Source organism: Trachemys scripta, chromosome 4, assembly GCF_013100865.1.
Source record: "Trachemys scripta elegans isolate TJP31775 chromosome 4, CAS_Tse_1.0, whole genome shotgun sequence".
Classification (NCBI taxonomy): Eukaryota; Metazoa; Chordata; order Testudines; family Emydidae; genus Trachemys; species Trachemys scripta.
In genome coordinates, this window is record NC_048301.1 from 42390318 (window position 1) to 42417963 (window position 27646).

Genomic DNA, 27646 nt, shown 5'->3' on the forward strand with positions numbered 1-27646 from the left:
CACAGTCACGCGCGCACACCTGCGGGGGCGCACATAGCCACACGCATGGACATGCGGCTCTGATGCACGACGAAAGGAAACAAACGGCCATCTGGAGGCTCTGGGGCTCCAAAGCCCAGAGGATGCAGCGCAGCTCCGTGCAGTCTCAGAGGAAGGGAAAGTGGGAGGGAGGGTGTGAGTTGGGGAGGGGCTTGGGAGGAGCCCTGGGCTCATGAAACAGAGCTGCAAAGCAGGCAGGGCAGCATTCACATGGCCGGAGAGCAGCCCGCAGGAGCAGGAGGTGCAGAGGGGCCCAGAGCAGCCAGTGCAGGAGCAGGAGGGGACCCTGTGCGCTGGGACTGAGCAGGGCAGAGGTGGTGTCAGTGTCCCAGGACTAAGACCGCTTGGACTTGCATCTCAGCTATCAGCGTCCCTTGTCTCTGAGCCCCCCTCATCCCGTGCCACCTCGGGGGCTCTGTAACACTGGCCTCCCGTCTCCTGACCACTGACCACCACAGCCTCTCCCAGGGCTAAGCTGCTGTGACTGGATCCACGGGTGCTGTGTTTGGGACGCTCGGGTCCTGGACTGTGGCCAGCGTGAGGGCTCCCAGGAGTGCCCCAGCCAGGGGATCTCTGCATTTCCCCAGCTCTGGAATCTCTCGCAGGGGGCAGTATGTTTGTTTCAGCTGGGACACGGGACTCTTCACTGGGGCAAAACTGAGGAGGCAAAACCAGCGATGCAGCTTCTCAGCAGTTTCCTGAAACTTCTTGTGGCTCTTGCGCTGCAGGCATCACACACTCAGGTGAGGGACCCCCAGCTTCTAGCACCCCCACCCCCCGTGTCCTCCACATAATGGATCGGGGGGAGCAGAGAGGGGCACTGGCAGTGGAAGAGTTCTCGGGGATCCTGCCGTAATGGTCCCAAGCCCCATTACTCCCCTTGCATCACTGTGGGGCTAGAGCACTGCTGAGGAATCGCTCCTGTAGTGTATTTTGCAGGCTAGGTACAGCGGGGGGATCAGTTTGAAGCTGTTCTTCTTGGGTTGCCCCACCACTACCCCTCTCTGGTGGCTGAGCTCCAAGTGACCCCTTGTTCCTCGGGTCCTCCCTTAGCAGAAGAACAGGGGGCTGACTGGGGTACTGCTAGGCTGGCTGATGATGGGAGGGATGATGGGGAGGGGAGAAGATCAGTATCTCAGATGCTCTCTGAGGATTAGGCTGGCTCCAGCTAATTTCCAGGAAAAATAAACTCCCAGGAAACATCTTGTGAGAAGAGAGGAAGTGCCACTATTGTAGGGAAGCTGCAGTGGGGCTGGAGCTTCCAGACAGTCTCACAACTGCTCGTTTAGCTGAAAGCGTCTAGAGAGGATTCTGAGCTGATTACCCGCCTCCAGGCCCAGGCCCCAGGAGAGCAGCCCCGCAGGTGCAGGACAGGGCAGCTTGGTGAACTCTGATCCCCAGGAACCCTCCTATACCTGGCAAATCCCCTGGAAGAGCCCCCTGCTCTCTGGGAGAAAAATCAGAGAATTTCCCGTCTGCTGAAAGGCACATGGGAGAATCACCTCCCCAGAGCCCCTACAAGGGCCATACCTCCCATGGGCGCTGTGTCCCAGGGCATGCGCTGTGACCAGCATGGCAGCAGAGTATTACTGCACTGAAACCAGGGGTGTGACATGACACAGGGACACCATCTGGTCTCCAGTGAATGAGGTCTTAACAGTGACCCCTCCCTTGTACAGCTTCTCAGGGAAAGTCTGTCCAAGTAGCTGGTTGGGTACCCAGGGCTGGCAGGAAGCCAAGCCCAGCCCAGCCCAGGAGACTGTGGGGAGATATCCCCCCCCCCTTTTTAAGCTTATATTAATTTGCTTTGATTTTGGGTTATGAACATTTGCCATTGAGGAAAAGTCCAACCCTGCTGACACCCCTGAGTTCTGCTTCTGCTGAGTGTCCCAGCTGACAGGGGCTACTCTCCTATCTGCTGCAGCCAGCCCACTTTGGGCTGTGATCCCATCACAGTGGGGCAGCCTTGGCCAGCATTAAGATGGCAGAGCCCCGCCAAGGGAAACCCAGGGCATGGCATGGAGGAATTAGGATTTATACAGCATCCCAGGCGCACATGGCACTTCACAGCTAAGTACACGTGGCCCCTGCATGTGTCCAGTAGGGGCAGATGACAACATGCTGTGAGCCGGCGGGAGGGAATCAGATGGGACTCTGACAGCATCATGATGGTTGGGGTATAAAGACTCATAGCTAGCTAGGGAAGGGAGGAGGGGTGCTGGGGACTCAGTAGGGGGAGCGCTCTCCTTTGGGGTGTTGTGCTCCATTCTGGGTCAGTAGTGACCCCAGACCCCAGTGTGGCAGGACGGGGGACGAGGTGATAGGTGTTGTGTGGATGAGATGTAAACTGAAGTGCTGACCATGTGTGGTCATTAGATCCTCTGGCATGTTGGATAAGAGCTGGTATGTCAGCCTGGATGTCTTCTACCTCCTGCAGTTTGAAGTGACACAAAGTCTTCACCTTCACACAACCTCTTTAGCTGTTGTTTAGTGAATTATGTCCCACCTAGCCCCTCTCCTGGCACTCAGGGCAGGGTTGGTCCCTGTTGTGTTGCACTCAGTCTACAGTAGTTGTAAACTTGTTGAACTTCACTGCTTCACTGCTACACAGTTGCCACATTACATCCTAGAGGTAGCCGCATGGAGTGGTGAGTGAAATGATCCCTTGTGGATCTAAAGTACTTTGGGACTCTTCAGAATATAAAACCGAAAGGCCGGATGGTGCAGGGGACTGGCTGTGCAGGCTAGCATTACAACAGCTATAAACATGCTAGATAATACTTAGTCCTGCCATGAGTGCAGGGGATTGGACTAGATGACCTCTCGAGGTCCCCTCTAGGCCTATGATCCTATGCTATTTATTAGCATTGTTATTTATTAGCTCAGTTGCCTTCCTGCTTCTCCATATATACCAGCAAGTGCCCTGAATGCTCCACAACAGATCTGAGCTGGAAGGGCTGAGTGCCCTGTGGATGGGTGGGTGATGCAGGCAGAAGGGTGAGAATGGGGGTGTTACACCCCAAGATTTTGCTGCATTGTGCTCACTCTCTGCTGCCTCTTCCTAAAGGGCCTGGGTCTCACCTCTCTGTATTTCTCTCCCTAGCAGTGGGACAGGTTCAGCAGAAACAGCACCTCAGAAGGGCAAGGTGAGTTTGCAGCTGCTTCTCCTGGTTGTGTGTGAGAATATTAGCTCCCCTGTGGGCTCTGGAATTCTCTCTCCCCACCTCCCTGCCCAGGAGCTTGGGGATCCCCTCTGTCCTCCAACCTCAGAGGAGGAGACAGCCCCAGGGGAGGGGACTGGAGCCTCCAGAGGGAGGTGATGGGATATGGTCTATGGGGAGTCAGTCTGGGACTATCATCAGCCACTTAGGGGGAGGTGGAGGAATACAAATGGGAAATGTGTTGGCAAAATAGCTCCCCTGCCTCCCCTGAAAGTTAGATTCCCCAAGACCCCCACATTAATGCACCCTCCAGAAGGTGCTTATTCAGCCCTCCTTCGGAGCCACTGAGCTCCAACAGGGCACCTCCTGGGATCAGAGCTGGGCAGAATTCTTCAGATGAAACTTTTTTTAAAAGAAAACCTCAATTTCAGTTTGACCAAAACGTTTTGTCAATTGGTGTTGAAATTTGCTGAATTAGTTCAGATAAAAAAAATAATCAGAAAAAGCCAACAAGTTTTGTTAGGACATTTTCAGGCAAAACATTTTGACTTTTCATTTAGACTTTTACGTCCATTTAATTAAAAAAAAATTAAAAGGTGAAAAAACTCAACCGCACTGATCTGTTCGAACCCAGGAGGGTTTTTGTTTTTACTTTTTTGGAACTGTGGCTGCCTGATAAATTTCAAGTTGAGCTCTGAGGCAGCTTCTCCTCCGATAAGGTTTGGGTGCTATAAACCCTCATGCTTTAGGACAGTGGTCTCCAAAGTTGGGTGCGCGCAACCCAGGGGGTGCGCAAGAGGATCCTTCGGGGTGCATGGCAGGAGGAGCGCTTTTTTTGGTTTTTTTTGCTTCGTCAGTTTGGGCGGGAGTCTGAGTGCCTTTTTTTTTTTTCCCCTCAGCAAAAATGGTAGAGCCAGTGCGGCAGGGGGTGCGTGCTCAAATTTTTTTACTGATGGGGGTGCAGGATCAAAAAAGTTTGGAGACCACTGCTTTAGGACACGAGCCAACATGTAACTATTTGGGGTTAGAAGGAAACTTCCCCTGGGGGGCCAGCTATCCCATAACTGCTACCAACAGACGTTCTTCCTCTGATCTATCTGGCACTAGCCAGTGTGGAGACAGGGTAATGATCTAGCTGGATTGCTGCTAGATCCAGTATGAAAGCTCCTATGATGAACACTATTTTTTGGCATGTCCCAAATCAGGACACCATCCCCCTGCCTTGTCCAAATGACATAACATTTTCCAGAAAAATTCAACCACCACCACAGGCCTCATTCCCTGGTATTAAGGTTGATCAGAGTTGCTTGGTGATTTTTAGATGGGGGCCAGGATTGGGCTTCTAGAAGAAACTGGGCTGTTGTCTTAACTATGGAGTGGTGCCACATTTCTCCAGATCTAATGGAGATTTTTATCAGTGTCTGGAGATGAAAAATAGCCTGACTCCAGTGCAGCACATGACAGATGGGACAGGAAGAGAGCAGCAGATGGGACAGCTCAAAGAGGAGAAAACAAATCTGTTAGCCTGGAGGGAGAGTCATAACACTGGGAGCTGCCTGCAACTTTTGGGGCACACAGCAGGGCTTGCTCTGATGCCTGTGCCAGGTACATGGCACGCCTCCCAGACTCTGCCCTCACTCAGCCAGTAACTCCACTGTTTAGTGAGGGCTTGAGGGAGCAGGTCAGCAGGCATCTTCTGGACATGAACTTATAGGGCCTCCCCTCCACCTCTGGGTCTCTTCCAGTCCTGCCCTTCCAGGAGGTTTGGGGCCGCAGCTTCTGTCGGCCCTTGGAGATGCTGGTGGATATTGTGTCCGAGTACCCCAGTGAGGTGGAGCACATGTTCAGCCCTTCCTGCATCTCCCTGCAACGCTGCACCGGCTGCTGTGGAGACGAGACACTGCAGTGTGTCCCAGTGGAGACAGCCAATGTCACCATGCAGGTAAGAGCCAGGTGGGCTCAGCTCACAATGCAGGGACTCAGGCTCCTCTCCTGGTAGCTAAGATAACAATGTCGGGGCGTGGGAAATTAAGGCATGGAGAGGTTAGCTGACTTCCCCAGGCACAGTGAGTGAATCAGTGTCAGAGCCAGCAGTCATTCCTGACATTCCACCGAACCCCTTCCCCCACATCCATGCTTTGCCCTTGGAGGTGTGTGGGCTGGGACAATGCCCCCCTCGCCGGCTCTTTGCTGTTCTCCCTTTTATGACTTGTCTTTTTTGCTGAAAGGTCTCATCTTGGACCCTACAGTTACAAACACAGAGAGCCCGACACGGCGTGTATCCATGTGGGTGTGTGAGATGAGAGCGGTTTGTTGTCCCTGTGATGTGTGGTGCCCCCTGGTGTGGTGGGGTGAGATGGACACTGCCCTGAAGGTGCAGCAAAACGAATCCCTGGGTCTCTGGTTCTGTTTTTTTCTCTGCCCCTCTCATCATAACCAGAGGTGTCTTTGGGGATGCTGGGCCACCTACCCATCCCATTACCATTTATAGCTAACAAATTTATTCCGAAGAAGTGGGCTGTAGTCCACAAAAGCTTATGCTCTAATAAATTTGTTAGTCTCTAAGGTGCCACAAGTACTCCTGTTCTTTTTGCGGATACAGATTAACACGGCTGCTACTCTGAAACCTGTCATTTATAGCTAGTGACTGCATTGGCATCCTGAGAGCCCTGTTCCCCTGGCGCACCAGAAGCCTGTGGGGCTGGAGAGGACGAGGGCGGTGCTGGGGCAGGCTGGCAGGAGAACAGGAGAAGCAAAACAATGTTTTCAGAATCTGCTGGACCCAGGCTGTAGGGACCACACATTCTTTGGGTGGGAAATCTTGGGGTGCATGGATGGACCATGAAGCCTCTCTCCTTTCCAACAGCCTCAGGAGGCTTCACTCTTACTCCACAGCCCTCCCCCAGCACCACCTAAGGCACCTGAGATCAGCATGCAGCCCTGCCCTGACAAGGAGCAGAGGGGAGGGGAATGATGAATCAGCTTTGCCCTGGAGGTGTAGGGAATGAATGATTTTTGTTCCCTTTCAGCTCCTGAAGATGAAGCCAGCGGGGCAGGTGCCCTATGTGGAACTGTCCTTTACAGAGCACAGGCAGTGCGAGTGCAGGTATGGACCATCCAGTCTCATTCTTCTCCACCATGCAGGGAGTCACCAAGAGCAGGAGAGACCTCAGGGTGTGTCACCTCTTACAGTGAAGGCCTCAAACTCTCTCACAACCCAGGGGTTGCCAGGCCACCATGGACCCCTTGCTAAGTGGCTCTCCAGCACCATCTAGTGGCCTCTCACAGATGTATAGAGGCTGTTCCAGAACCGCATTGTTTTCCAGCTTGCTCAGAAGCTCTGACTGCTGAAGAGTGAGTCAGGTCCAGATTTTCAAAAGTGGCCTCTGGTTTTGGATGCCTCAATGTTAGGGGTTCAAATTGAGATACCTGAGGCCTGATTTTGAGAGGTGTGGAGCAACTACAGCTCCCGTTGCCACCAGCTGAAGTTGTGAGTGCTTAGCACCTCGCCAAATCAAGCACAAGGGATGTCAGTTTGGATTCCCAAAACTAGTGGCCACTCTTTTGGCCATGTCTACCTTCGTGTCTGACCCTCACTCTAGTTCCTCATCTATGCTGTGTCCTGGCTTCTCCTCTTTATCTCCAGGTGCTACTTTGATTGAGAGAAGCTACACTGCATTAAATACTTCCGGATGTGCATTTGTCACAAGTCATTTATGTCATTGGCAAAAGGATGTTTTATCATTGCGAGGGGGAGGAGCCCAAGCGTGGGAGTTCTGGCAGGCAGTCTGTCAATTAGGATGTAGTCCCAACCCTGTGGAATCAATGCTATTTCCATAGCATCCCGTCCTCCCCCAGTACCTAGGGGCTTTGCAGATGCCACATTTGCAGTGTGATCATTTTACTCTCTCCTTTTTCTTCTCCAGGCCTCGGCGGGATACACTGAAGTCAGGAAGGTAAGTGCTATTAGCAGGGATTCTGGAGTTTGGGACTATCAGCCCTGGCTCATCTCCCATCCATTCAGACTCTTCTTTTTCCCCTTTCCTTTTGAAGGAGGAGACCCAAGGGCCAAGGCAAGAGGAAACGAGAGAAGCAGCGACCTAAAGGCTGTGATCTGTGAGTGGGCGTTAATCCAGGAGGAGGGGTCACGGCAGTGTCTCTTTTCAGAGATTCCTCCCAATAGCAGCTCTTTGGCTGCAGCTTGCTGCACAAGTGGGGCTTAGGGACAACGCACCAGCACCCGGAGTGAAACTGCTGCATCCCAACACACAGGGGCTGATACAGACCCGGGTCTGTCTCTACCATCTTTTCTGTGGATCTCAAAGTACTTTTCAAACGTTCATTAAACCCTCCTGATCCCTGACCCCAGCACTGCCCCACTGGGAAGTGACAGTGTCATTAACGCCACTTCACAGGTGGGAAAACTGAGGCACAGAGAGGCATGGACTTGCCCAAGATCACCCAGAGAATCAGGAGTAGAGCTGGGAATAGAGCCCAGAGCCGCTAGCTCCCAGTCCCCCTGTTCTAATCCCCCTCCTGTCTTTGTGCTGTGCTCTCTTTGCAGATGTGCCATTCCACGCAGGTAGTCATCTCAGCAGGAGAGGGCAGCACCACAGTGCCTGTACTTATTACCAAGTCCTCTAACCACCTGTATGTATGCGCCAATTGCATTCTTGACTGAACACTGTGGGACTTGTGGCTACTTGCACCTATGAGCTGTGACCCTCCAAGCAGACAAGAAGTGGCGAGGTGAGCAACAGGACAGGAGCATGGGCCCTTTTGCCGGAGAGGATGACCTGGACTTTTGCTTGGCCACCTGCAGGGATACAGCTCCAGGACCAGGGAAACTCAGCTGCGAGAGAGGCAGTCACCCCTTAGGCTGACCTTCCCCACCTTAAGGGCCTTCCCAGGAATCTCTGCACAGTTAACATTAGTGGTTAAAGGAGCCAGGGGCCAGATTCAGGGCTGAAAATCTTCATAATGAGGCTCAACAGGTCCAGGGCTTTGCATTCAACACTCAGGCAGAGGACAGTGGGGGACAAGCTTGGCCAAACGTGGGAATGTTTTTGTGGCCCCTGCAGCTGAAGGAGTATTCCAAAGTGCTGAGGGTGCAGCAGGACAGCACAGAACCTCAGGGAGGTGCCAGCCCAGGGGCTGCTGCACTGGGAGCGTTCCCTGTTGTTGTCACCCACAGGAGTCTTGTGTTGCCACCTCCACCTTTGCAGAGCAACCCTTCCCTGAGCTGCCAGCTGGCAGAGGGGACCACACAGTCATGAAGGAAGGAAACCTGTCCCTAGTGGGGACTCCAGTGTGGTGTCTGTCCAGCTCCCTGCACAGGAAAGATGTGGAGAAGCTGCAGTGAGCGGGGATGGGGGCTGGCCTGGGACCTATCTGCTTTTGGAGTTCCCTGGGTGGGATGGGATAGAGAATCCCAAGTCAACTGTATCACAGAGGGAATCATGACACCCCAGCACCTGGGCTGCAGCATGGTTCCTGGGGCCCCTCCCCTGGCTGCAGCGCAGCAATTTTCAAGCCAAGTCTTTCTGAATAAAACCTTAGATAGAGAAATCCAGAAGCCAGCTGTGAGAATGTGTTTGTCTCATGTCCCCAACACCTGTTCTTATCTGCTGCCCTCTGAGAAGCACCATTCTCCATGTGCTTCTGGGACTGGAGCTTCCTCACAGCCTGTGCCTCTCCCTTGTTCTCTACAGCACGTCCTGCCAGTGCTCCTGCCAAGTTCCCAGCCTTTCCTTTTCCACCTGCTGGGCCTGGAGTTGCTAGGAGCTCCCTTAAAGGGAGGGCTCCATTTGGGTTAACCTGAGACCCCTTGTTACTCTGTTCAGTAAGAAACCTCAACAGAGCCGATGGCCCCCAGATGGTACAGCCTAGAAATGTAGCATGGCCACCTCAAAAGCTACAAATACCCCCATCTCCAGACAGCTCCAGCCTGAAGGAAGATCAACACTCTGCCTCTCTGACCTGCAGCCTCAGAGGAGGGGGAGCCTGGCAGATAAGGCCATGCAGAAGTTGCCTTCCCAGGGAACTGTGGGATGCTTTTCCATAAGTCATAGCACTTAACAACTGAATGCTGTCCCAGTGTAGCTGCAGGGCAATTGAACAACCCATAGGCACACAAGCGTGGATGCAAGTGTAGATGCAAACCATCCTGTTAGCTTTAATTGAACTATGCAACCCCAGCTAGGAACAGTCGCACTCACTCGGTAGTGCAGAAAGGCCTATGGGAGTTTGGGCAGCACTTGCCACTCCCTGTCCTGAGCTGAAATCCTCAGTCACCTCCCAGGCAACTCACACATTTCACCTTTTCTGAGACTCTAAACCATAGGGGTCCTAAGTGCTGCAGCCAGATGTCTCCCTTGGGCCAGGTTGTGTTCTCCCCCGTTCTCCATCACCTTCCCAGCTCTGAATTTAACTTTAAATCCCTTGCCAAAGGGGTGACATGCCCCACTTTCTCCTCTGATCTTCCCCTGACCTCTTTCTCCACACATGCCACCTCTTTCCTTACCTCCCCACCCCCTTCCTTTATTGGTGATCAGTCACTGGAGGCCTTCACCCTTGCCCTACAACCCCTCCACACTGGCTGTGCTGGTGCAAAGGGGATATAGGGCAGGTGTAAGCCCCCCCCTTTCAGGGAATACCCTGGCACAGAAGATTGTCTGTGGGAGCCTCAGAGACAGCTCTGTACCTGCTCCCCCCCTTGGAAACACCCAGAACAGGGGACACTCAAGAGCAGGCTGGGAACAGAAGGGTAGCATCTGGGTTGTTGTGTCTTAGAGCTCTAAACACTGTTACAAACATGCTGAAACCACACTGGCACAGTTGGAGTCCTAATAACCATGTTTAACCCAATCCCTATACACCACAGTTGTCTCAAGACTCCAGCTATTCACCATTGTGGCAGGGCCCATATGGGCCTTGGAAACCAGAGCACACCCTGAGGGATGAATCTGGGCCCATGTTTTCTCCCCTCCAATACGCCAATACCTCAGAGTTCAAACATAGGAATCGCTGCACAAGAGCAGAGCAGTGATCCACCTACTGCAGTGTCCAGTCTTTCACAGTGGCCAGAACCAGATGCTTCAGAGGAAGGTGCAAAATAATAATAGTTAATAATCCAGCTATGGAATAACATGCCAACAGGAGAAGTTTCTTCCTGCCCCTGTCAGTTCTGATTTACACCCGGATGCCTGCGGGTCTGTATCCCTTACACAAGTCCTGTCACAGTGTGACGGTGGGTGTCCTCATCATCCTTTTTTCATCCTACTACTGGTCAGTGGTACAGTGAATTGGCTTGTCAATTCCCTCAGTTCCCTGCCTATCTAGTTCCTCCACTCCCCCTCTCCCCATGGTCTCTGTGCAGGCAGCATGCCCATCCGCCAGGGCTGCTCGGCGGTATGAGAGGGGAATTCCCATCACTGCTCCCTCAATCCCTAGCTGTCCAGCGACTCTTCTTTACATTTCCTGCTGGAGGGCGGCTTGGGATCGCAGACATTTGGGGCCCCGATTCATGGGTTGCATGGTGCGTGACACACCCGGGCCATTCCCGGGATGGATGCAGACGGGACAGAGCCTGGACAATCTGAACTTTGTCCGCCACCTGATTTAGTAACAGCCCCACGGTCCCCGGGTGTCTCTTTCCGTGTTGTAGCGGGGAAGTTGCTGCGCCCTCCTGCTCATCCCAGCCACCCTCCCACGCCCCGGCTGGCTCCGGGCAGCTCTCCCCCTTCGCCACTTCCAGGGCAATGTTTTGACCCTTAATCCAGGCTCGCCCCGCCGCCCCGCTGCGCGCCTTCGGGCTCTGCCATCAGCTCCCCCTCCCGCGGCGGGCGCTGCCCGGGGAGCCGCAGCCCGCGCGGACGCTGCCTCTTTAAGACGCAGCTGGTGGCCGAGCTGCCTGAGGATTGGTGCTTTATTCTAAAGCCGGGGGATGAGCTCATCTGCAGCCAACCGCAGCGGCTGTGGGGAGCCGGCACCTCGCTCCGCGCCCGGGGAAACCGGCCCGGCCCCAGCAGCGGGCCGAGGGGAGCGGCTCCATGGGGGTGAGGTGGGTCCCGTACCCCCAGGGACCAGGCTCCTGACTCCACCAGGTACTGTTCTTCCTCGTGCATGTGATCTGCCCCAGAGCTACCCCAGCCCCATGGCCGAGCCCCTTCCTCTGCCCTGTGGGATCAGGCTGGGTCTCCTATCTCCCTCCCTCTCGCGCCACTCTCCGAGCAGGAGGGTGGATTTGTAGCCACGTAGTGGGGCCCGTTGGTGCTGTTTCACTGCTACCATCTCCCCAGCAGGGCCCTCCTAAGGCCACCAGCGCCAGCCCCCCCTCAGCCTGCCCAGAACAGCTGGGACTCCAGCAATGTGAGCATAGGTGCTAGAACTAGGGGTACTATCGCACCCCCTGGCTTGAAGTGGTTTCCATCATAGACAGTGTTTACAGTTTGGTTCAATGGCTCTCAGCACCCCCACTATACAAATTGTTCCAGTGGCACCCCTGAATGTGAGCTTCCTCATAGCAGTGCCCTGCCAGCACCAAGCCCTGCAAACTGTAGTCCCATGCATTTGTGACTGGCTCTGTTAACCTGAGGCAGCCCCAGGCAGAGGGGGGCAAGTAGGAGCAAATGCTTGTTTTGACCAGTGTTGGTCTGTATCTCCTGGATTATTAGCCTGTTCAACCACAGTGGAATCCACATGAAAGACCCCAGTGCCCTGACTGTTCCATCCATAGAGACCCTTTGTTACATCTCCTCTGGAGGGATGATCAACCCTGATCCTAAATGTGGAGGCCCTGGGGCGAGAGCTTTGGCTCACGATTGTACTTTCCTGCAGTTTGCAGCTGCTGATCCATTTCCTGCTTGGTCGCAGTTTGTGTCAGCAGTGATAGACCAGAAATAGCCTTTCACTTTTTCTTTACGGCAGCAGTGGTGCCCCAGCACAGCTCTACGAATGTTCCTGTTTCCGAACCTGCAGCCACCCTTCCCCTGCTACTCCAATCCTTGACTCCCCCAACCCAGCTCTGCTAATGCCCTGCTATTCCAATCCTGGTCCCCTAAATAGCTCTGCCAAAGTGCTTCACTCCTGACCAGCTATTCCAGGCTTGGTTTCCTCCCCAACCAGTCTGCAAATGTGCAAGGCCTGACTTGCACCCCCCTGCTATTGCTCAACCCTCCTGCTGCCCTCTCACACTTTGCCAGCGCCCTCCCTTCTACCACCCCCAACTCCTCCCCAGTGTTGTGTTGAAGGGCTTTGTTTTGCTTCTCATCTGCTTTCCCCCACCAGCCCTTTTCCAGGATTGCAGGGACTGAGTTGCTGAGGATGCCCTGAGAGTGGCCAAGCCATGAGCAGAGTCTCCCGTGAGCGCCTGGACTCGGAGTCCTGCTCCCGGGCACTCTCCCAGGCCCGAATGTACCTCGAACAGATTCGGAGCCGTGTCTCTCCAGGGGGCCCTGATGTGCATGGAGCTGGGAAGCGGGATTACCTGGTGGATGCAGCAAAGCAGATCCGCCTGGCACTGGAGCGGGATGTGAGCGAGGACTATGAGGAGGCTTTCAATCACTACAAGAATGGCGTGGATGTGCTGCTGAGTGGCGTGCAGGGTATGGTGGGCTAGGGGCAGGAGTGTAAGGTGCAAAAGATGCAGAGTATATGAGGCTTGGTGGTGCTGGGGTGCATTGAACATGGGGTTGGCAGCACACGGAGTACAAGTGCTCAGTGGCGGTGTGTGTGGGCTACACAAGGGATTGGGGGTTGGTGGTACAGGGCACTTGGCAGCACACTGAGATTATGTGCACATTTTGGCAGTATATAAGGAGAGGAGAATCTGCATGGCTTTACGATGGAGTTCTCTGGGTCTCTGTGGTAGCAGCCAGGGGTGGTGGGGCTGACACCATGACTAGCTGGCATGGGGAGGGAGCAGAGTGGGCAGGATGATGGGAATGGGTCAATCACCAGTTGTCAAGCAAGGAGGCATGAGGAAAAGGATAATGACTGAAGGCAGGGCTGCAGGTTAGTGACTGGCTGCTGTGGTTGGGGGGCAGAGCTGTGGGGAAGATGTGGCATGCGGGGAAATGGTGTTGGGACATGGTGCAAGGATGAGGCGTTATGAGGGGCAGAGTGTCTGGGTGAGCCATGTGGCATTGAGATATGTTGGCCAGAGTGTGATGAGGGGCTGGAATGGTGACTAAAGCTGTGTCCCTCCCCCGCCCATGCAGTCGACCCCAATAAGGAGCGCCGTGAGGCTGTGAAGCGGAAGATCACACAGTACCTGAAACGGGCTGAGGAGATCTTTAACTGCCACCTGCAGCGGACTCTGGGGAACGGGAGTTCCACTGCCACGGTGAGGAGGTGGGGCTGGGAAAATGGCTTCATAGGGACCCCCTAATTGCCCTGGCCGGGACCTCGGGGTGCAATACTGACAGCACATGTGGTGCTGGTTGGACTCCCTGAGTGCAGTCCCTTGTGTGGGTCTGACTGGGATGCATGTGGGACAGCTGTGTTGGGGAGAGGACTAGGACCCATGTGGCTATCATCAGTCTCAAGCCCTAAACATACAAAGGTGCCAGTAGGGCTATAACACTGGCATCCTGATCAGGGAAAGGCTGAACAGTGCCCAGTGATGAGGGAGATGTAATTCGGCCTAGTGATAGCTGGCTCCAGATCCTGCATGTCAACTACCAAATGTCACCAGGGGACAAGATTTAGAGAAGCTCTTTCTCAGTGCCTTAAATGACCGCTTCCTGGGGTAGCCCTGTCTGGAGCACCCAGAGGAGTGGCTGTTCTCGACCTACCTGACACACAGCAGTGGCTTGAAAAGTAACTATAGTGGGGCTGCCCTGAGTAACGGGGCTTGTCTGAATTGCATTGTTCTTAAACTCTCCCACCATTGCAGTCCCTCAGATGCAGCTGCTTTTGTGGGATGGCAGCTCCTGACTGTGGGTCTGCATGAACGCAGGTCTGGGCTGGGTATCTCTGCCATGGTCTGGCTGCTGCTGGACAGAGAGGATCTATTTTATGGTGCTAGTCAAGGCAGTGAGGGAGAGGTTTACGGGCTACTGTGTTGCAGTTGACTCAAAACAAGGTTCTCCAAGCAGGGCCGTCTGGGGGGCGGGGGGGTGGAAGCAAGTGGGGCAATTTGCCCCAGGCCCCACAGGGGCCCCCAGGAGAGTTTTTTCGGGGCCCCTGGAGCAGGGTCCTTCACTTGCTTCGGGGGCCCCGGAAAACTCTCGCGGGGCCCAGGCCCCCGGAACTTCTTCTGCTCCGGGTCTTCGGCGGCGGGGGGGGGTCCTTCTGCCCTGGGACCCGCCGCCGAAGTGCCGGGTCTTTGGCGGCAATTCAGTGGCGGGGGCCCCCTGCCGCTGAAGACCCCAGGCCCCCTGAATCCTCTGGGCGGCCCTGTCTCCAAGAAGATCACCCCTCAGCTCCCAGAGCCCTGCAGGCCCCTTCCTGCCCCAGCATAGACCCCAAGGCTGCCCTTGTTGGATAGGCTGGGCCCAAACCAAGATTGAGTCCTGCACCAGCTGCAGAACGTTGATGGCATCTGTGGGAGGGGTGGTGGCTGAAGGGGAGCTGACGCTACCCAGCTGCAGAGGTGAAGGGCTGAGATGGTTCAGCACAAACATAGCCCATGGCATTATTGGGACTCATGCGGTTTTTTAGGTGGTTTGTTTATGCCTGAATTTTTCTTGTGATTTTTCTCATTATTAGAAATGGCTGTGATCCCTTGTTTTCAGAAGTGCTGAAGCCAAGGCTGCCCTCAGTTAAGGTGGACACCATGCCTGCCTCTAGTGAAAATGGCTTCCATTTCTCTTTCTTCCCAATGGGACTGAAGCCAGACTGTCCTCAGCTAAGATGGCAGCCACCAGTCACCCTGTGCAGACCAGACAGGAGGCAGGGGAATGTGGAGGGGCAGGGAATGAGACCAATGGGGTGGGGGTAAAGGGCATGTGAGGAGTTGGGACCCAGATTGGAAGATCAGGTGAATGTGTGGAGCAGTGAGACAGAACGGAGAATGTGGGGAGAGCAGGAAGGGCTATTGTTGGGGGACAGGGGGTGACTTTGGGGACTGGGGAGGTTAGAGAGGGAGAGTATGGGGTGCAGCAAACTGAGGGGAAAAGGAGGGAGTGTGAGGGGAGAGGATTGTGGGGCAAGCAGAGAGAAGAGTGTGGCAAGATGCTGGGTAGGGCACAGTGATAGCCTAGGCTGGGGGAGGAGACGAAGGTGGGAGCTGAGTGAACGAGGGGGGTAGAGTGGCAACTGCCCCACCTCAAGGGTTAGGAGAGGGTAAGGGCAGTCTCAGTTCTGTGTACTTAAATACTTAAGGTTTAACTTACGTCCGCTGGAGTTGGGAGCTTCGCCCTAAAGGCTCAGAAATCCAGACACTGGCCGAAACTAGAGTCCATTTATTTTCTTTTATTTTTAAAACAGTCACAATTTCGGGTGTGTATCGCTGATGGTGTCTGAACGTTTAGGTTTGGCAGCTTTTCTGGCTCCCCACAGATGAAAAGGGAGACCCCTTCCAGCTGCACCCCTGGACAGGAACATCTCCAGGATCCTCATTCTCATTTCTCACTGCCTCACAGGGCTACAGCAGCCTTCGCTTTCGGCCCATCAGGACACTCAGCTCAGCTGTGGAGAATCTGAGGCGCTGCAAGGTTGTGGGAGTGATTGAGAAGGTAAGGAGCTGCAGCAGAGTCACAGCAGCCTGGACATCCGGTGCTGAGAGCCCCTTGTATTGTGCGTGCCAAGCAGGGTTGAGGCTGGTCACCCACACCTTTCCCACCAGGGAAAACCTGAGTGCTAAAGGGAGTGGGGTGACTCAACAAGGGGCACTCTGAGCTGACCACTGATTGAACGGGCAAGGCCCAGAATGGTATTGGTGTCTCAGGGGGTTCTCTCTCTTCTGAGCTAGTACTGGCCCCCGGGTAGTGGGGAGGTGTGCTGTGCCACTAGGGGCACTGTTGGAAGAGAAGTAAAACCGATGTCCTGACCACTCACAGCCATTAAAGGCCCCAAGACCTTTGCAAACAACTCCATGTCTTTGCCTGATTCCAACCTGCATAGCTACATTTCGCCTCCATAAACGGATGCCCAGTTGCTATGGCGATGGATGCCCTATAGGTTCCATAGACCCCAGCAGAAGTCTGGATGATGGCGTTCGTTTCCCTGCACCCTCAGCATGTCAGGGCCTTGGAGTGAAGATGTTAGGTTCCTTCCCTCGGGCCCCTAAGGAGGGTCAGAATTTTGGGTGATGAGATTAATTCCTTTCTGCCTCCCCTCACCCCACCCCTCTCCACTGGCAAGGCCCAAAGATGGGTCGAAACGCGTTACACAAACCTAAGGGAGGAACATAAAATAATGATGCAGGAAGCTGAAAATGCTGTGGGATTCTCCCCCCGTTTAGTGTCACTAACTCTTCCTGTATTCCATGTCTCCTTATCTCCCTATTTCTGAGGTAACGAATGTTGACTTATTAAAAATGTGGCTGGAGGGCAGGGGTAGCTAGAGACACCAAAATAATAAGGAAAAGAGGTAACTTTGAGACTAAAATGAGCCAAGTCCCTTGAAATGGGACTTGGAGTGACAGAGTTCACCGTTTCTGATCTGGGCTGTCACATTGCTTGCAGGTGCAGCTAGTCCAGGATCCAGCCACTGGGGGGACCTTTATACTTAAGGTGGGTGTTTCCTACCCCTTGGCTCCTCCATCTCCCGCTCCTTTGGGGGAACCCTCCAGCAAGGGGTGTCCCATACCAGCCTGACCTGAGGAGTATTTCCCATGGGTTCCTCAGCTCCACTTTGTGCTGTTCAGCAGAAATAAATTTTATAGTAGTATCCAATGTCCCCCCTAAAGTCTCCCATGCCCTGGCATGACCCTTCCCCCGGCCCCCCATTATCTCCTGCAATCAGAGGGGAATTCAGTCTCCTTGGTCACTCAGACATGAGCTGCCTTCCCACTGTCCCTCTAATGGAACTCAGTCCAATGGAGCTGGTGGAACCCAAGCCATGGATCTGTGTCCAAACATGAATCGGAGCAGAAATGACATGAGTCTGGGAGTTCTCAGTCTGAGTCCCTGGGGCATTTGTCCAGCACAGTTAGGCGTGATTATTACTGCTCATGAAAAGCCCAGAACTCTAATAACAGAGCTTGGAGGCTGTGGGGTAAGAATGAGGGGCATCAGCTGGAGCTGTGGGCATGGCGAGGACTGGAGTAGCTGGAGGGATTGAGGTGGATGGGCAGAGCTCTGTGGGTGGGGGCCAGCCTCAGAATAGCGATGGAGGTTACAGATCAGGAATAACCTGCATTGGCAGAGCTGTGTGGGAGCCCAGGTGTGTAGTAGCAAGGGGCACTGTGTGAGTGTATTGGTAAGGCTGTCTGAGCACGGTTTGCTGAGCTCAGCAGATGGAGAGCTCTAGTCTGTGTGACCCTGGTGGACAAAGGTAGGAATGAGGGGCTTGTCAGAATGGAATAGACCAGTAATCCCTCCCATTCAGTCTTCTGCCCTGGTGGTGGCCAGTCTCCAGGGATTCAGTGACACTCAAAGTTCCCAGCTGTATGCTCTCCATGCAGAGCCTCCCCAAATCCCACGTGGAGACCCGTGAGCGGCAGACCATCATCCCGCACGGAGTCCCCTTCATGGCCAAGCTGCTGCGCTACTATGTGAGCGAAGACTCCATTTTCCTCCACCTGGAGCATGTGCAGGGTGAGTGTGAGCGCCAGGACTCTGCTTCCTTCTTGTCCTACCCCCTGCTTCTCTGACCCTGATCTGGAATGAGTGTCTCATGTGCTAGAGCTGTTTGGGACTATGAAGGAAGGCTGAAAGAATTGGGTTTGTTTAGTTTGGAAAAGAGAAGACTGAGAGGGGACATGATAGCAGTTTACAGGTATCTAAAAGGGTGTCATAAGGAGGAGGGAGAGAACTTGTTCACCTTAGCCTCTAAGGATAGAACCAGAAACAATGGGTTTAAACTGCAGCAAGGGAGGTCTAGGTTGGACATTAGGAAAAAGTTCCTAACTGTCAGGGTGGTTAAACACTGGAACAAATTGCCTAGGGAGGTTGTGGAATCTCCGTCTCTGGAGATATTTAAGAGTAGGTTAGATAAATGTCTATCAGGGATGGTCTAGACAGTATTTGGTCCTGCCATGAGGGCAGGGGACTGGACTCGATGACCTCTCGAGGTCCCTTCCAGTCCTATAATCTATGAATCTATGTTTTGCAGTGAGGGTGATGCTGCAGGATCTCTGAGCCCTGCAGTGAGAGCCAGCAAGCAGCATTGCGGGTTTGGAAGAATAGATAAGAGGCTTCTGGGATCCATGTGGGTGAGAGTAGGATAGAGATTAGGCTGGTGGAGGCCTGGGTATGATGCTGGGGCTCCAGGTTACTGGAGACCAGAGGGAGGAATGGAAGCTCATCGGAACATAGAAATTGCTGTACTGATCAGACCATTGATGTGTCTAGTCTAGTATCCAGTCTCCCATGGTGGCCAATAGCAAATGTATCTGAGGAAGGTGCAGAAAACCCTGTTGTGGACAGATTGTGAAATAATCTTTCAGGGCAAGTTCTCCCTAACCCCCTTAGCTGGAATGAGCACGTGCACAGCTATGTACCCCACTACCTGCTCTCAGATTCCATTGCCAGGCATTATTTTGTAGACTTGCATCATGTCCCTCCTGTTCACGTCCTCTTTAAACTAAACTCTACAAACTTGTCACTCTGGGTCCTGGCCTGGAAGTCCCCCAGGCCTCCAATCACTTGCACTCCCGTCTCTGAACCCCTTCTCTTTCTGCTATATCCGGCCTGTGAGAGAGTGATCAAACCACAGTGCTCCAGGTGGGAGTGTGCACCACTAACTAAGATAAGAGGGTTCAGAGCCTAGTGAGGGGTGTGTTCTGGTGGCTCCCGTGATAGGAGAAGGCAAGAATATGGGACAGGTCTCATGGTATTTGGCATGAGATTTGGAGCCATGTGCTCAGAGCCACTTTCTGTTTGCTGGTTTCCAGCAGACAGCCCACCGTAGGTTACTGCGGGCTGAGCTACTTACTGCTTTGTGGCTTGGAAGTAATGTTTTTCCCATACCACCAGATTGGTGGAGGCTGACTGTTTTTGTTTGTTTGTTTTTTGTTTTGCCTTTGTCGCAGCAAAAGCTAGGGTTTGGGTTTTGGGCAACCGGAAGGCTGGAATTCTCCCCTCTCAGAGGTCACAGTTTGGACCCACATGGGAACTGTTTAGTTGTCCCAACTTTTGACAGGTGCCCAGCGCAGGAACTCACTAATTTAGGCTCCAGATCCAAAAAAGTAACATAGTGGGTATCTCAAGGGCATCTCTTTATGAGATAGGGGCATGGTGTCTAACCCCCTGGAGGCAAATGCGAACCAGGGGCCAGGAGACTACTTCAGGGGACCACCCTGCCAATGTGCTTGATGGCAGTGCGGGCTGGGGATGAGGTCCCTCCTTGCCTCTGCCCCCGAAAGGGGGAGGGATGCTAGTGGGCAAGTGGAGGCATACAAATTCCCTCCTAGTGTGGTGATTAGCTCCCCCTGCGGTGGGAACCCCCCAGAATTGGCAAAGGATCAATGGGGTGTGAGGGACTGCACTGGGCTGCCCACCGATAGGAAACTTGGATGTAATTTGACTAATAAAGTTGCGGCCTGGCTGAAACCCATAATACCACATGTCCTTCCCTTCGTCCACACAATGAGAACACAAACCGCATTATCCTACTGCCCGGAATATTTTCAGTTCCACTCCTTAAGTATCCTGACGCTTTGTTTTATTGCCCAACGGTTCTGCTGAGCAGAGATCGTCACTTTGTTATCTGTGATGGCACCTAAGCCTTTTCCCTGTGTGGCTGCAGCTCATTTCTATTTAGCCCCTCATCTGAGTAAATTCAGATTGTTCCTTCTAGCGTGCATCATCCTGCTTTGTCAACACTGAATTCCATCTGCCATGGTGCTGCCCATTCACCCAGCTTTGTTGGATCCCTCGGGAGTTCCTCAGTTTTCAGTCTCCACTTACGTAAATAATTAGCTGTGAATGTTGCCACCCCACTGCTCACCCCTCTCCCAGAGTGTTGTTAAGCACAATGAACAGTATTGTACCTCAGGGTGCCTCTCAACTTTTTTTTTTTTTTTTTTTTTTTTTGCCATGCTGAAAATTTATTTCCTTCCTATCCTTTGTTTTCTGTCAGGGATTAGAAATGGGCTAAGGGACAGAGCTGTACTCTCACCCCATGACTATTTTGTTAGTCACTTTTGAGAGGCATTGTAAAGTTGTTTTTTTTTGTTTTTGAAAGCATGTGTAAACTACATTGGCCTGTTTTCCTTTTCTCCCCCATTAGTTTGCTGATCCACTAGATTAGAGGGGCATGATTTTCCTTTGCAGAAGCCCTGCTGGTTTGCTCCCATTGTATCATTATCATTTTGACTTGAAAGATAGAGACTGGGAGGGCAACAGGGAGCTGGTTAAGTCTTCCAGATTCTGTGCTACCCCTGCCTTAGAATGAGCTATAGAGCAGTCTGAGGGGTGCTAACTGACACTGCTGGCATAAGGGCCCTTAGGCATCAGCATAGCTCTGTCCTTCCTCTGCCTCCCTTCCCCTGTGCTGGAGAGTGATGGCTGGCAGAGGGGGTAGCTTGTGTGGTGGCTGACTTGGCTGACTATTCCAGGGAGGGGTTCCCCTCCACCAGGGGAGTTCTTCCCTGGCTGCAGGGCTCACTGGTCTGCAGTTCCCAGTGTTATCTTTGTGCCTCTCTCACATAAGTGCCACATTTGCTACCCTTGTGTTACTCATGGAGTAGCTGATTTTTTTAATGTGACTGCAGATTTTTGTTAACCGCTCAGCCACTTCATAGTCAAGCTATGCAGAAAACTCCTGGGTGAATGCCATCCGAGCCTGGGGACTCCCTGATCTATAATTTATCTGTTTGTTCCCGCACCCACTCTTTGGGCACTTCAGTCTCTGACAGTGCCTCATCTTCATTGTCATAGGGGCCAGAAAGGCCTTCTGGGGGCAAAGAGGAAATGGTCATGGGGTAAGAGGAGGGGTGAAAATGGGTCTGGGAGGGAGACAACTGTTGGGATCAAGGGGGCTGAGGAGAGGGAGTGGAACTGGGCCCTGGGAGGAAGAAGAGGTGGAGATAAGCTGCTGATGAGGCCACAAAGAAGGGGAGAGAGGAACCCACTGAGATTATGGGGCCTAGAGAAGATTCTGGGTCAATATTTTTTTCAGCATGTGAATTTAAGCTGCTCAGCATGTGAGCCTGATGCCTGCTGAGCCCTGAAGGCTGGTGTTAGGGTAGCAGGTGGTTGGGGTGTCTGTCTGTCTGCCAGGGACCTGGAATGGTTTCCACCCCGTAATACTTTTTGTCTTCCCTTCACTCTCCAGGGGGGACTCTCTGGTCCCATCTCCACTCCCGGCCTTGTTTAAAGCAAGGTTCTTTCGATGTCCCCGGTAGCCTAATCCCAAAGCCCAACTCAGCTCTGGTGGGCCATGGTGAGGAGCAGCGAGTAGGAACCTGCTCGGGGGCTGGCTCTCAGTCCAGCCAGAGCTCCAGCTTCTGCCCAGAGAATGGCACTGACCTCCCAACCTCTGCGAATCGCCACCCACCAGAAATTGCTGACCAATCGTCCTCTTGGGAGCAGTCACCTGACCACATGGATGCCAGACCAGGGACTGGTTGCAGGTTCCATACTGGATCCGCCACCAATGGCCATAAGGGAGTTACTGGGGGGAAGGATTCAAGTGCAACACACACTCTGTTTGGTGTCACTGATTCTGTCTTCATGGCAATGGCCAAGGGACGCAGCCATCTGACCAACCAGAGCTTGGCCTTCCAGTCATGTGACTTGTTAACCAGCAGTGATGGTGTCAGCAGTGTATCAGAGAGGGAAGCGTCTCAGCAGAACACACAGCTACTGGCTGAGGAAAGGCCATCCCAGTCTCCTGCTGCAGTCCCGAAGGCTATGGGAGGAGGCCACCTGGTGAAGGTGGAACCTCAAGTTTGCCAGGTGTCTGATGCTCCCTGGGCTCAGCCCACACAGTTCCCAGTGGCTCCCCTAGGACAAAGGCAGCTGCATCCTGGAACCACCCTGTACAGCTCCAGTGAGTCCTACTGGTGTGACTCTGGGGGGCAGGAGTTGTTGAGGAGCATCTCAAGGGCCCGAGAAGGAGCAGGCCATGGTCAGCACAGAGAGCATCCAACTTCAGGACAGCGTGGGCCTCCAACCCATTGCTCTTTCCTAGGGGATGGCCAGGGGACCTGGAATGTGAACGAGGAGCTCATCCGGCTGTGGGCAGCCGAAATGCTCTTGGCTCTGGAGGGACTCCATCAACAGGGGGTGTTGTGCCGGGATCTCAACCCCAGAAACCTGCTGCTAGATGGTGCTGGTAGGTGCTGCTTGAGGCTATAGCATGAGGAGGGGTTTTATCCCCTCAACAGGGGGGCCTGTGGCATCTGATCCACTCCAGGATGGTTTGCCCCCGCACTCCATCTCTTTGTGTTTGTTCTGTGAAGTCTGAGCATCTCTGATCCAGACCCCACCCCTGTGCTCCAGGCCTTAAGGGCTTCTAGGAGACTGCTACAGTCTGCTGTGCATGAGGCAGAACAAGGCTGCTCAGCAATGTTAGCCACGTGGAACATATCCTGTTCCCTGGGGGGTCCTGGCTACTTGGGACACCCCTCTGAGCCTCCACAGGGGAAGTTGCGATTAGCTGGGGGCAGTCAGGCTAACAGTCCCCAGGGCTAATGGTTTGGGGGCCTTTGACTCTGCAAGTCAGCCCTCCCACCCTTGGTCTGGCAGCCTGAGTTCATTGCTCTCCAGAGTGCACTGCATGGCCTGACTCTTCTCTCGAGGTGTGTGTGTGTGTGTGTGTGTGTGTGTGTGTGTGATGAAGAATGTGGGGCAGGTTAGAAAACTACAAAATAAACAGTGGATCCTTTAAATGGGGAGCTGGTAAAAATGACCCTTTCCCCTTGACCCTCATCCTCTCTTCTTGCTCCATCCAGTTACTCTTGCTTGGATCCCATCCTACCCAGTCCTTCCACTAGCTGCAGACCCGTCACTCCCACTACCCCTTCCCCAGAAGAGTCTAGTCCCCGCTGTGCATGTGGGAATCATGTGTTCTGGGGCCTGGTGCTCTGTTGGGGCTCAGAGCAGTGAAAACATTGGAGCCCAGCTATGTTGCAGGGTCCAGGGGAGGTGCCAGTGGGGCAGCTTTTCCCACCATGTCCCATTGCAGGGGACGGGAGCCTGGAGGGATAGGGCCATGGCTTGTGGCACATGCTGCAATTATTAGGTGTCTTTTGTCCTGACCTCCCTACCTGCCCCTGACTGGTGCTGTTTCACAGGTCACATCCGTCTCACCTTCTTTGGCCAGTGGACAGAGGTGGAGCCACAGTGCTGCAGCCAGGCCCTAGAAGATATGTACAGCGCCCCAGGTAAGGGAACAGTCTACTGCCTTCTCCGATGCCCCCTTGAGACACCTCAAGAGATTTATATCTGCCCAGCAGCATCTCCCTGTCTGCCTGATCTCTTCCAAGGGCAGCTGCCACCAGCACCCATGGGAGCTTGATGCACGGTTGCCTTTCAGCATCTCCCTCCTATTTGATCTTGAACTCATTTGGCTTTCTCTGCAGAAGTGGGTGGGATTTCTGAGCTGACTGAGGCCTGTGACTGGTGGAGCTTTGGGTCCCTGCTGTATGAGTTACTGACAGGAACGGTGAGTGGTTTCTGTGTCCCCATCTTATGTCAGGCAGGGGGCAGCATAGTATCAATCCTAGTGTTGGTGCCCCAGTGCACATGGGGGGGCTAGGAGGAGTCTGCATCCTGGTATTAGTGTCCTGGGGTGTAGATGGGGCTCCAGGCTGAGTTGTCACTGGGCATGTGACTCCTAGTACCGGAGCCTGGGTATCTGGATGCTGCTCCCTGGGGTGCTGAGGGCCTGAAGCTGATGAGCCATTGAATTGTGGGAGATGGGCACTGGGGGGCTGAGACTGTTACTCCCGTGATGCTTGGGGAGGGGCAGTGGCAGATGAGGTGTAAGGAGGACAGTGCCCGCTGCACAGGGTTCTCCTCACTGTCTGTCTCTCCCGCAGTCGCTGTCCCAGAGCCACCCCTCAGGGATTCACCCTCACACCCAGCTGCACCTTCCGGAGAGGCTCAGCCTGCCTGCTGCATCCCTGCTCACTGAGGTGAGGACACCCAGGTAGTGTGAGAAGGGGGAGGGGGCCATGGGTCTGGAGCAGGGCTAAGGCATCTTTGGCTGGAGCCTGCTGGGTGAGGGGTGGGAAGGGTCCTCGCTGGGGCTGTGCTGCTGCTCCCCATCTCATCCCTGTGTCCATTTCCTTCTAGCTGCTGCAGTTTGATCCCAAGCGACGCTTGGGCTCTGGAGGAGACGGAGTCAACAAGCTGAAGAGCCATCCCTTCTTTAGTACCATCCAGTGGAACAAGCTGGTTGGCTAGACAGACCCATGCGGAGCAGCGAGGAGTGAAGGATGGTGTCATGGTGCCAGGCAGGGGGCTAGCTGCTGATGTGCTGGGTGGGGCCCAGGGAGAGACCCAGATCCTGCTGGAGAAGCAGATTATCCCCCTAGATCACTGGGACCTGTGATCCTGGGTGGTACTTGCAGCTCTGCCAGTCTGGGGGAGGTCCACTTCTGCAAGGGCTGATTGGGGGGGTCTGGACTGGGTCCAATTTGCAGCCTTGGCTTCTTCCTCTTGGGCTAATTTCCATTTGTGTTGCAGTGGCATAGCCAAGAGATCAGGCCAGGCTGGGGTCAAGTCATGTTGTCTCCCTGCCCTCCTTCCCCCAGGTCCTACCATTCTCACCTTACATCTAACCCAACCCTGGTAAGGGTCACTAACCCCTACAGGGGCAAAGACATCAGTGCCAGGGGGCCTAACTCAGCCAGTTTAGCCTACTACCTTGCCGTCCCATGGGTTCCCTGGGACATTCCTGTCCCTCTTTACCCACAAGCTCTGTGGGGCTCTCCTTGCCTGGTGCTTTGTGTGGGAAGCGAGTCTCTGTAACTATGAATGAGACTCCCCTGCTCGCCTAGGGGGGGTAGTACCTCCCTCTGGGGCAGGCCCCCTGTTAGTATCCAGCTCCTTCTCTGCCCATAGACTCCACTAGCTCCCTGATTCTCCCTGCCCTTATCAACTGGGGATCCCACCCCACATCCCTGTTACTTTCACCCCATTTCTCTGCTGCTGTCTGAGCTCTTTATGGCTAATATATTCCCAATGGCTACTGCTAGATGGAGTCCGGGGTTGTGGTCTGTGTGTCTCACTGGCTGCATGTGCACTAGCAGCACCTACCCATGGTATCTTGTGGGAGGGGTGGGGAGGAGCCATCCCCCCCACCCTCAAGTGTGTGAGAGGCTCCCCCTGGGATCTCTGACCTGCTCCGAGTGAATGTCTGAAATCAATAAAACAGCTTCACCCAAGTGGAGGATTGTTTCTGATTTACACACTATCCTTCATTCCCCTCCTGGAGCCATTTCCTTCTGTCTGCTCTGCACCCCCAGCCCACACCTGCTACTGCAACCTTCTCCCTGAGCTCTCCTTTCAGGGAGATGTCGCTGTACTTGCAACCAGTGCTCCGTCCCCAAGGTTACTGACTTCCCAACCCGCTGGGCTCTAAGGCTGTGGGCAGGAAGAGGTTGGAGGATGAGGTGAGGGTGACTCACTGTGGAACGAATGCCTAGGGCAGGGCCTGCAGCTGGTGTTTAATTTCTGAGAAACTGGCCAAGTGGCAGGAGCAGGAAAGGTGTTAACCAGCTAGAGCCTTAAAGCGTGCTGTAAATGCAGTGCAAGGAGAGAGGAAGGCAAGGGTTGTTCCCTGACCTCTGGCAGCTCAAGCCTGTGCTGTAGCAGCCCTGCTGCTATTCCAATCCTTGACCCAGTAAGCGAGGGCCAGATGCAGAGGTGGGCTAGGTCCAGCAGGGAGCTAGGAGTGCCTAGCAAAGGGACTAAGTTGCCATGTGCTGCCTTTGCCTCTGTGCTTGTTCTGCACCACCTCAAGCTGGGTGTTTAGAGCAGAAACTCCCCAACAGCCTCTGTGGCATGAGTGTCTCCTGCACTCTCCTTAGTGGGGAGCAGAGGGAGAGTCCTAAGCTCCAGGGGAGAATGAATCCCATTCACAGAGCCACATGCTGTGGGGGTGGACGGCTGGGAGTGGAATGGGCCTTTCTAAAGTAAACAGCTGCTGGTGTGATGGCTGAGAACAGGGTGGGCGAGCCATTGGTTCATTTCCTCTTTCATCCCTCTTGTGGTAGCCAAAGAGCAGAACATTGACACCAGGTCTCCTGCTGTTGCGTATTCTGAAGACATGGCACTTGGCTTGCAAAGGGCTCAGTGGCTGCAGTGAAAGGCTCTTTGCTCAGCTCTTGGGTGCTACCTAGCTAATGGAAGGGCCAGTGGCAGCAGAATGCCAATGGGCTGTGTGCAGCTTATCCTAAGCCCCTCACAGCCATGCTTCAGGGGGGTTATGTTTCCAAGCCCTGTCCTACAAGGGGCCTGCAGGGCAGAGCAGTGGGGAGCTGGTACAGATAGCAGGGAAATCACTGGAGGTGCCAATGAAGCTGCATTGCAACTGGGCTCCCCTTACCTGTCTGGCAAAGGAAGGCAAACCACCTCACAGACATGGTGACTGGTTCTACGTTCTGCCTAGCTCAGGCCCTGCCCGTTCCTCATTGATTGCCCCTAATCAGTGAGCTGTATGGCTGGGGGCTGCTTCTACTCAAGAGCAAGAAATGAAACTTAGTAACTGCCTCTCCTGGCTTGTCCTTTTGGCCAGTATGTGGGACACACTGGTGGGGAGGCAGGGCAGGAGGATGCAGACATTCCCCTGATGCTCACCCAGTAGCTAGCCAGCTCTGTGGGGCTGCATTGCCCTCACAGTGAGCAGTGTCACAAGCAGGTAAAGAGGACCCATGCAAAAGAAAGCCAGTCCCTCCACCTGACCACCAGCACTCAAAGTGCTTCTGGCAACCACCTCAGGGAGGGAAGCCCTTCTGGAGCAGTGTGCACAAGAGCACCTGCTGGGAAGACAAGCTAGAGCACCTACCTCCAACTTTTTCATCACAGGGGCCATATTTTACTAGAGCAGCCACCTCTGAACACAGGAACTGGGCTGGTTGGGCACCATCTGTAACTATAAAAGCCCCACTTCGGGAATCAGAGCTAGCAGGGGGTTGGGGCAAGACATGGTTGCTGGAAGCAGCTTTGCCTGGAAAGCCATTTCCTCACAGCTTTTCTCCCTCAGCTGAGGAGCTGGTTTCTGTGCCAGTGTCAGCTATGTTAAAGGTATATTGTACATGGGCAGAAATGCTAATACCACACTGCTCTGTTGTATTTGCATTAGCCACAGCTGCTGCAGTTTTCACTTCCTGGCACCGGACAGGCATGGAGTATCAGGCTTAATCTGGCCAAGACACAGCTGAC

The 27646-nt window shown here is 53.9% G+C and overlaps 2 protein-coding genes across 3 annotated transcripts; both read left to right on the forward strand.

The window, feature by feature from the left end:
• The first annotated feature begins 221 nt into the window (after positions 1 to 221).
• On the forward strand, positions 222 to 8775 carry PGF (placental growth factor). The gene is made up of 7 exons (XM_034768894.1): positions 222 to 782; positions 3143 to 3185; positions 4946 to 5142; positions 6230 to 6306; positions 7127 to 7156; positions 7254 to 7316; positions 7765 to 8775. Exons 1-7 carry the CDS (start codon positions 717 to 719, stop codon positions 7784 to 7786), a joined length of 498 nt encoding a protein of 165 aa, XP_034624785.1. The 5' UTR covers positions 222 to 716; the 3' UTR covers positions 7787 to 8775.
• Positions 8776 to 8875: 100 nt separating this feature from the next.
• On the forward strand, positions 8876 to 25647 carry RPS6KL1 (ribosomal protein S6 kinase like 1). 2 transcript variants are annotated; one of them, XM_034768892.1, is made up of 11 exons: positions 8876 to 11305; positions 12650 to 12805; positions 13421 to 13545; positions 15788 to 15880; positions 16832 to 16879; positions 17773 to 17905; positions 21588 to 22589; positions 23551 to 23640; positions 23839 to 23921; positions 24298 to 24393; positions 24554 to 25647. In XM_034768892.1, the coding sequence occupies exons 1-11, from the start codon at positions 11146 to 11148 to the stop codon at positions 24662 to 24664; spliced, it is 2097 nt and encodes a 698-aa protein (XP_034624783.1). In that variant the 5' UTR covers positions 8876 to 11145; the 3' UTR covers positions 24665 to 25647. The 2 variants fall into 2 exon arrangements, with proteins under 2 accessions (XP_034624783.1, XP_034624784.1); XM_034768893.1 differs by having other exon boundaries at positions 11169 to 11305; positions 12489 to 12805.
• The last annotated feature ends 1999 nt before the right edge of the window (positions 25648 to 27646 follow it).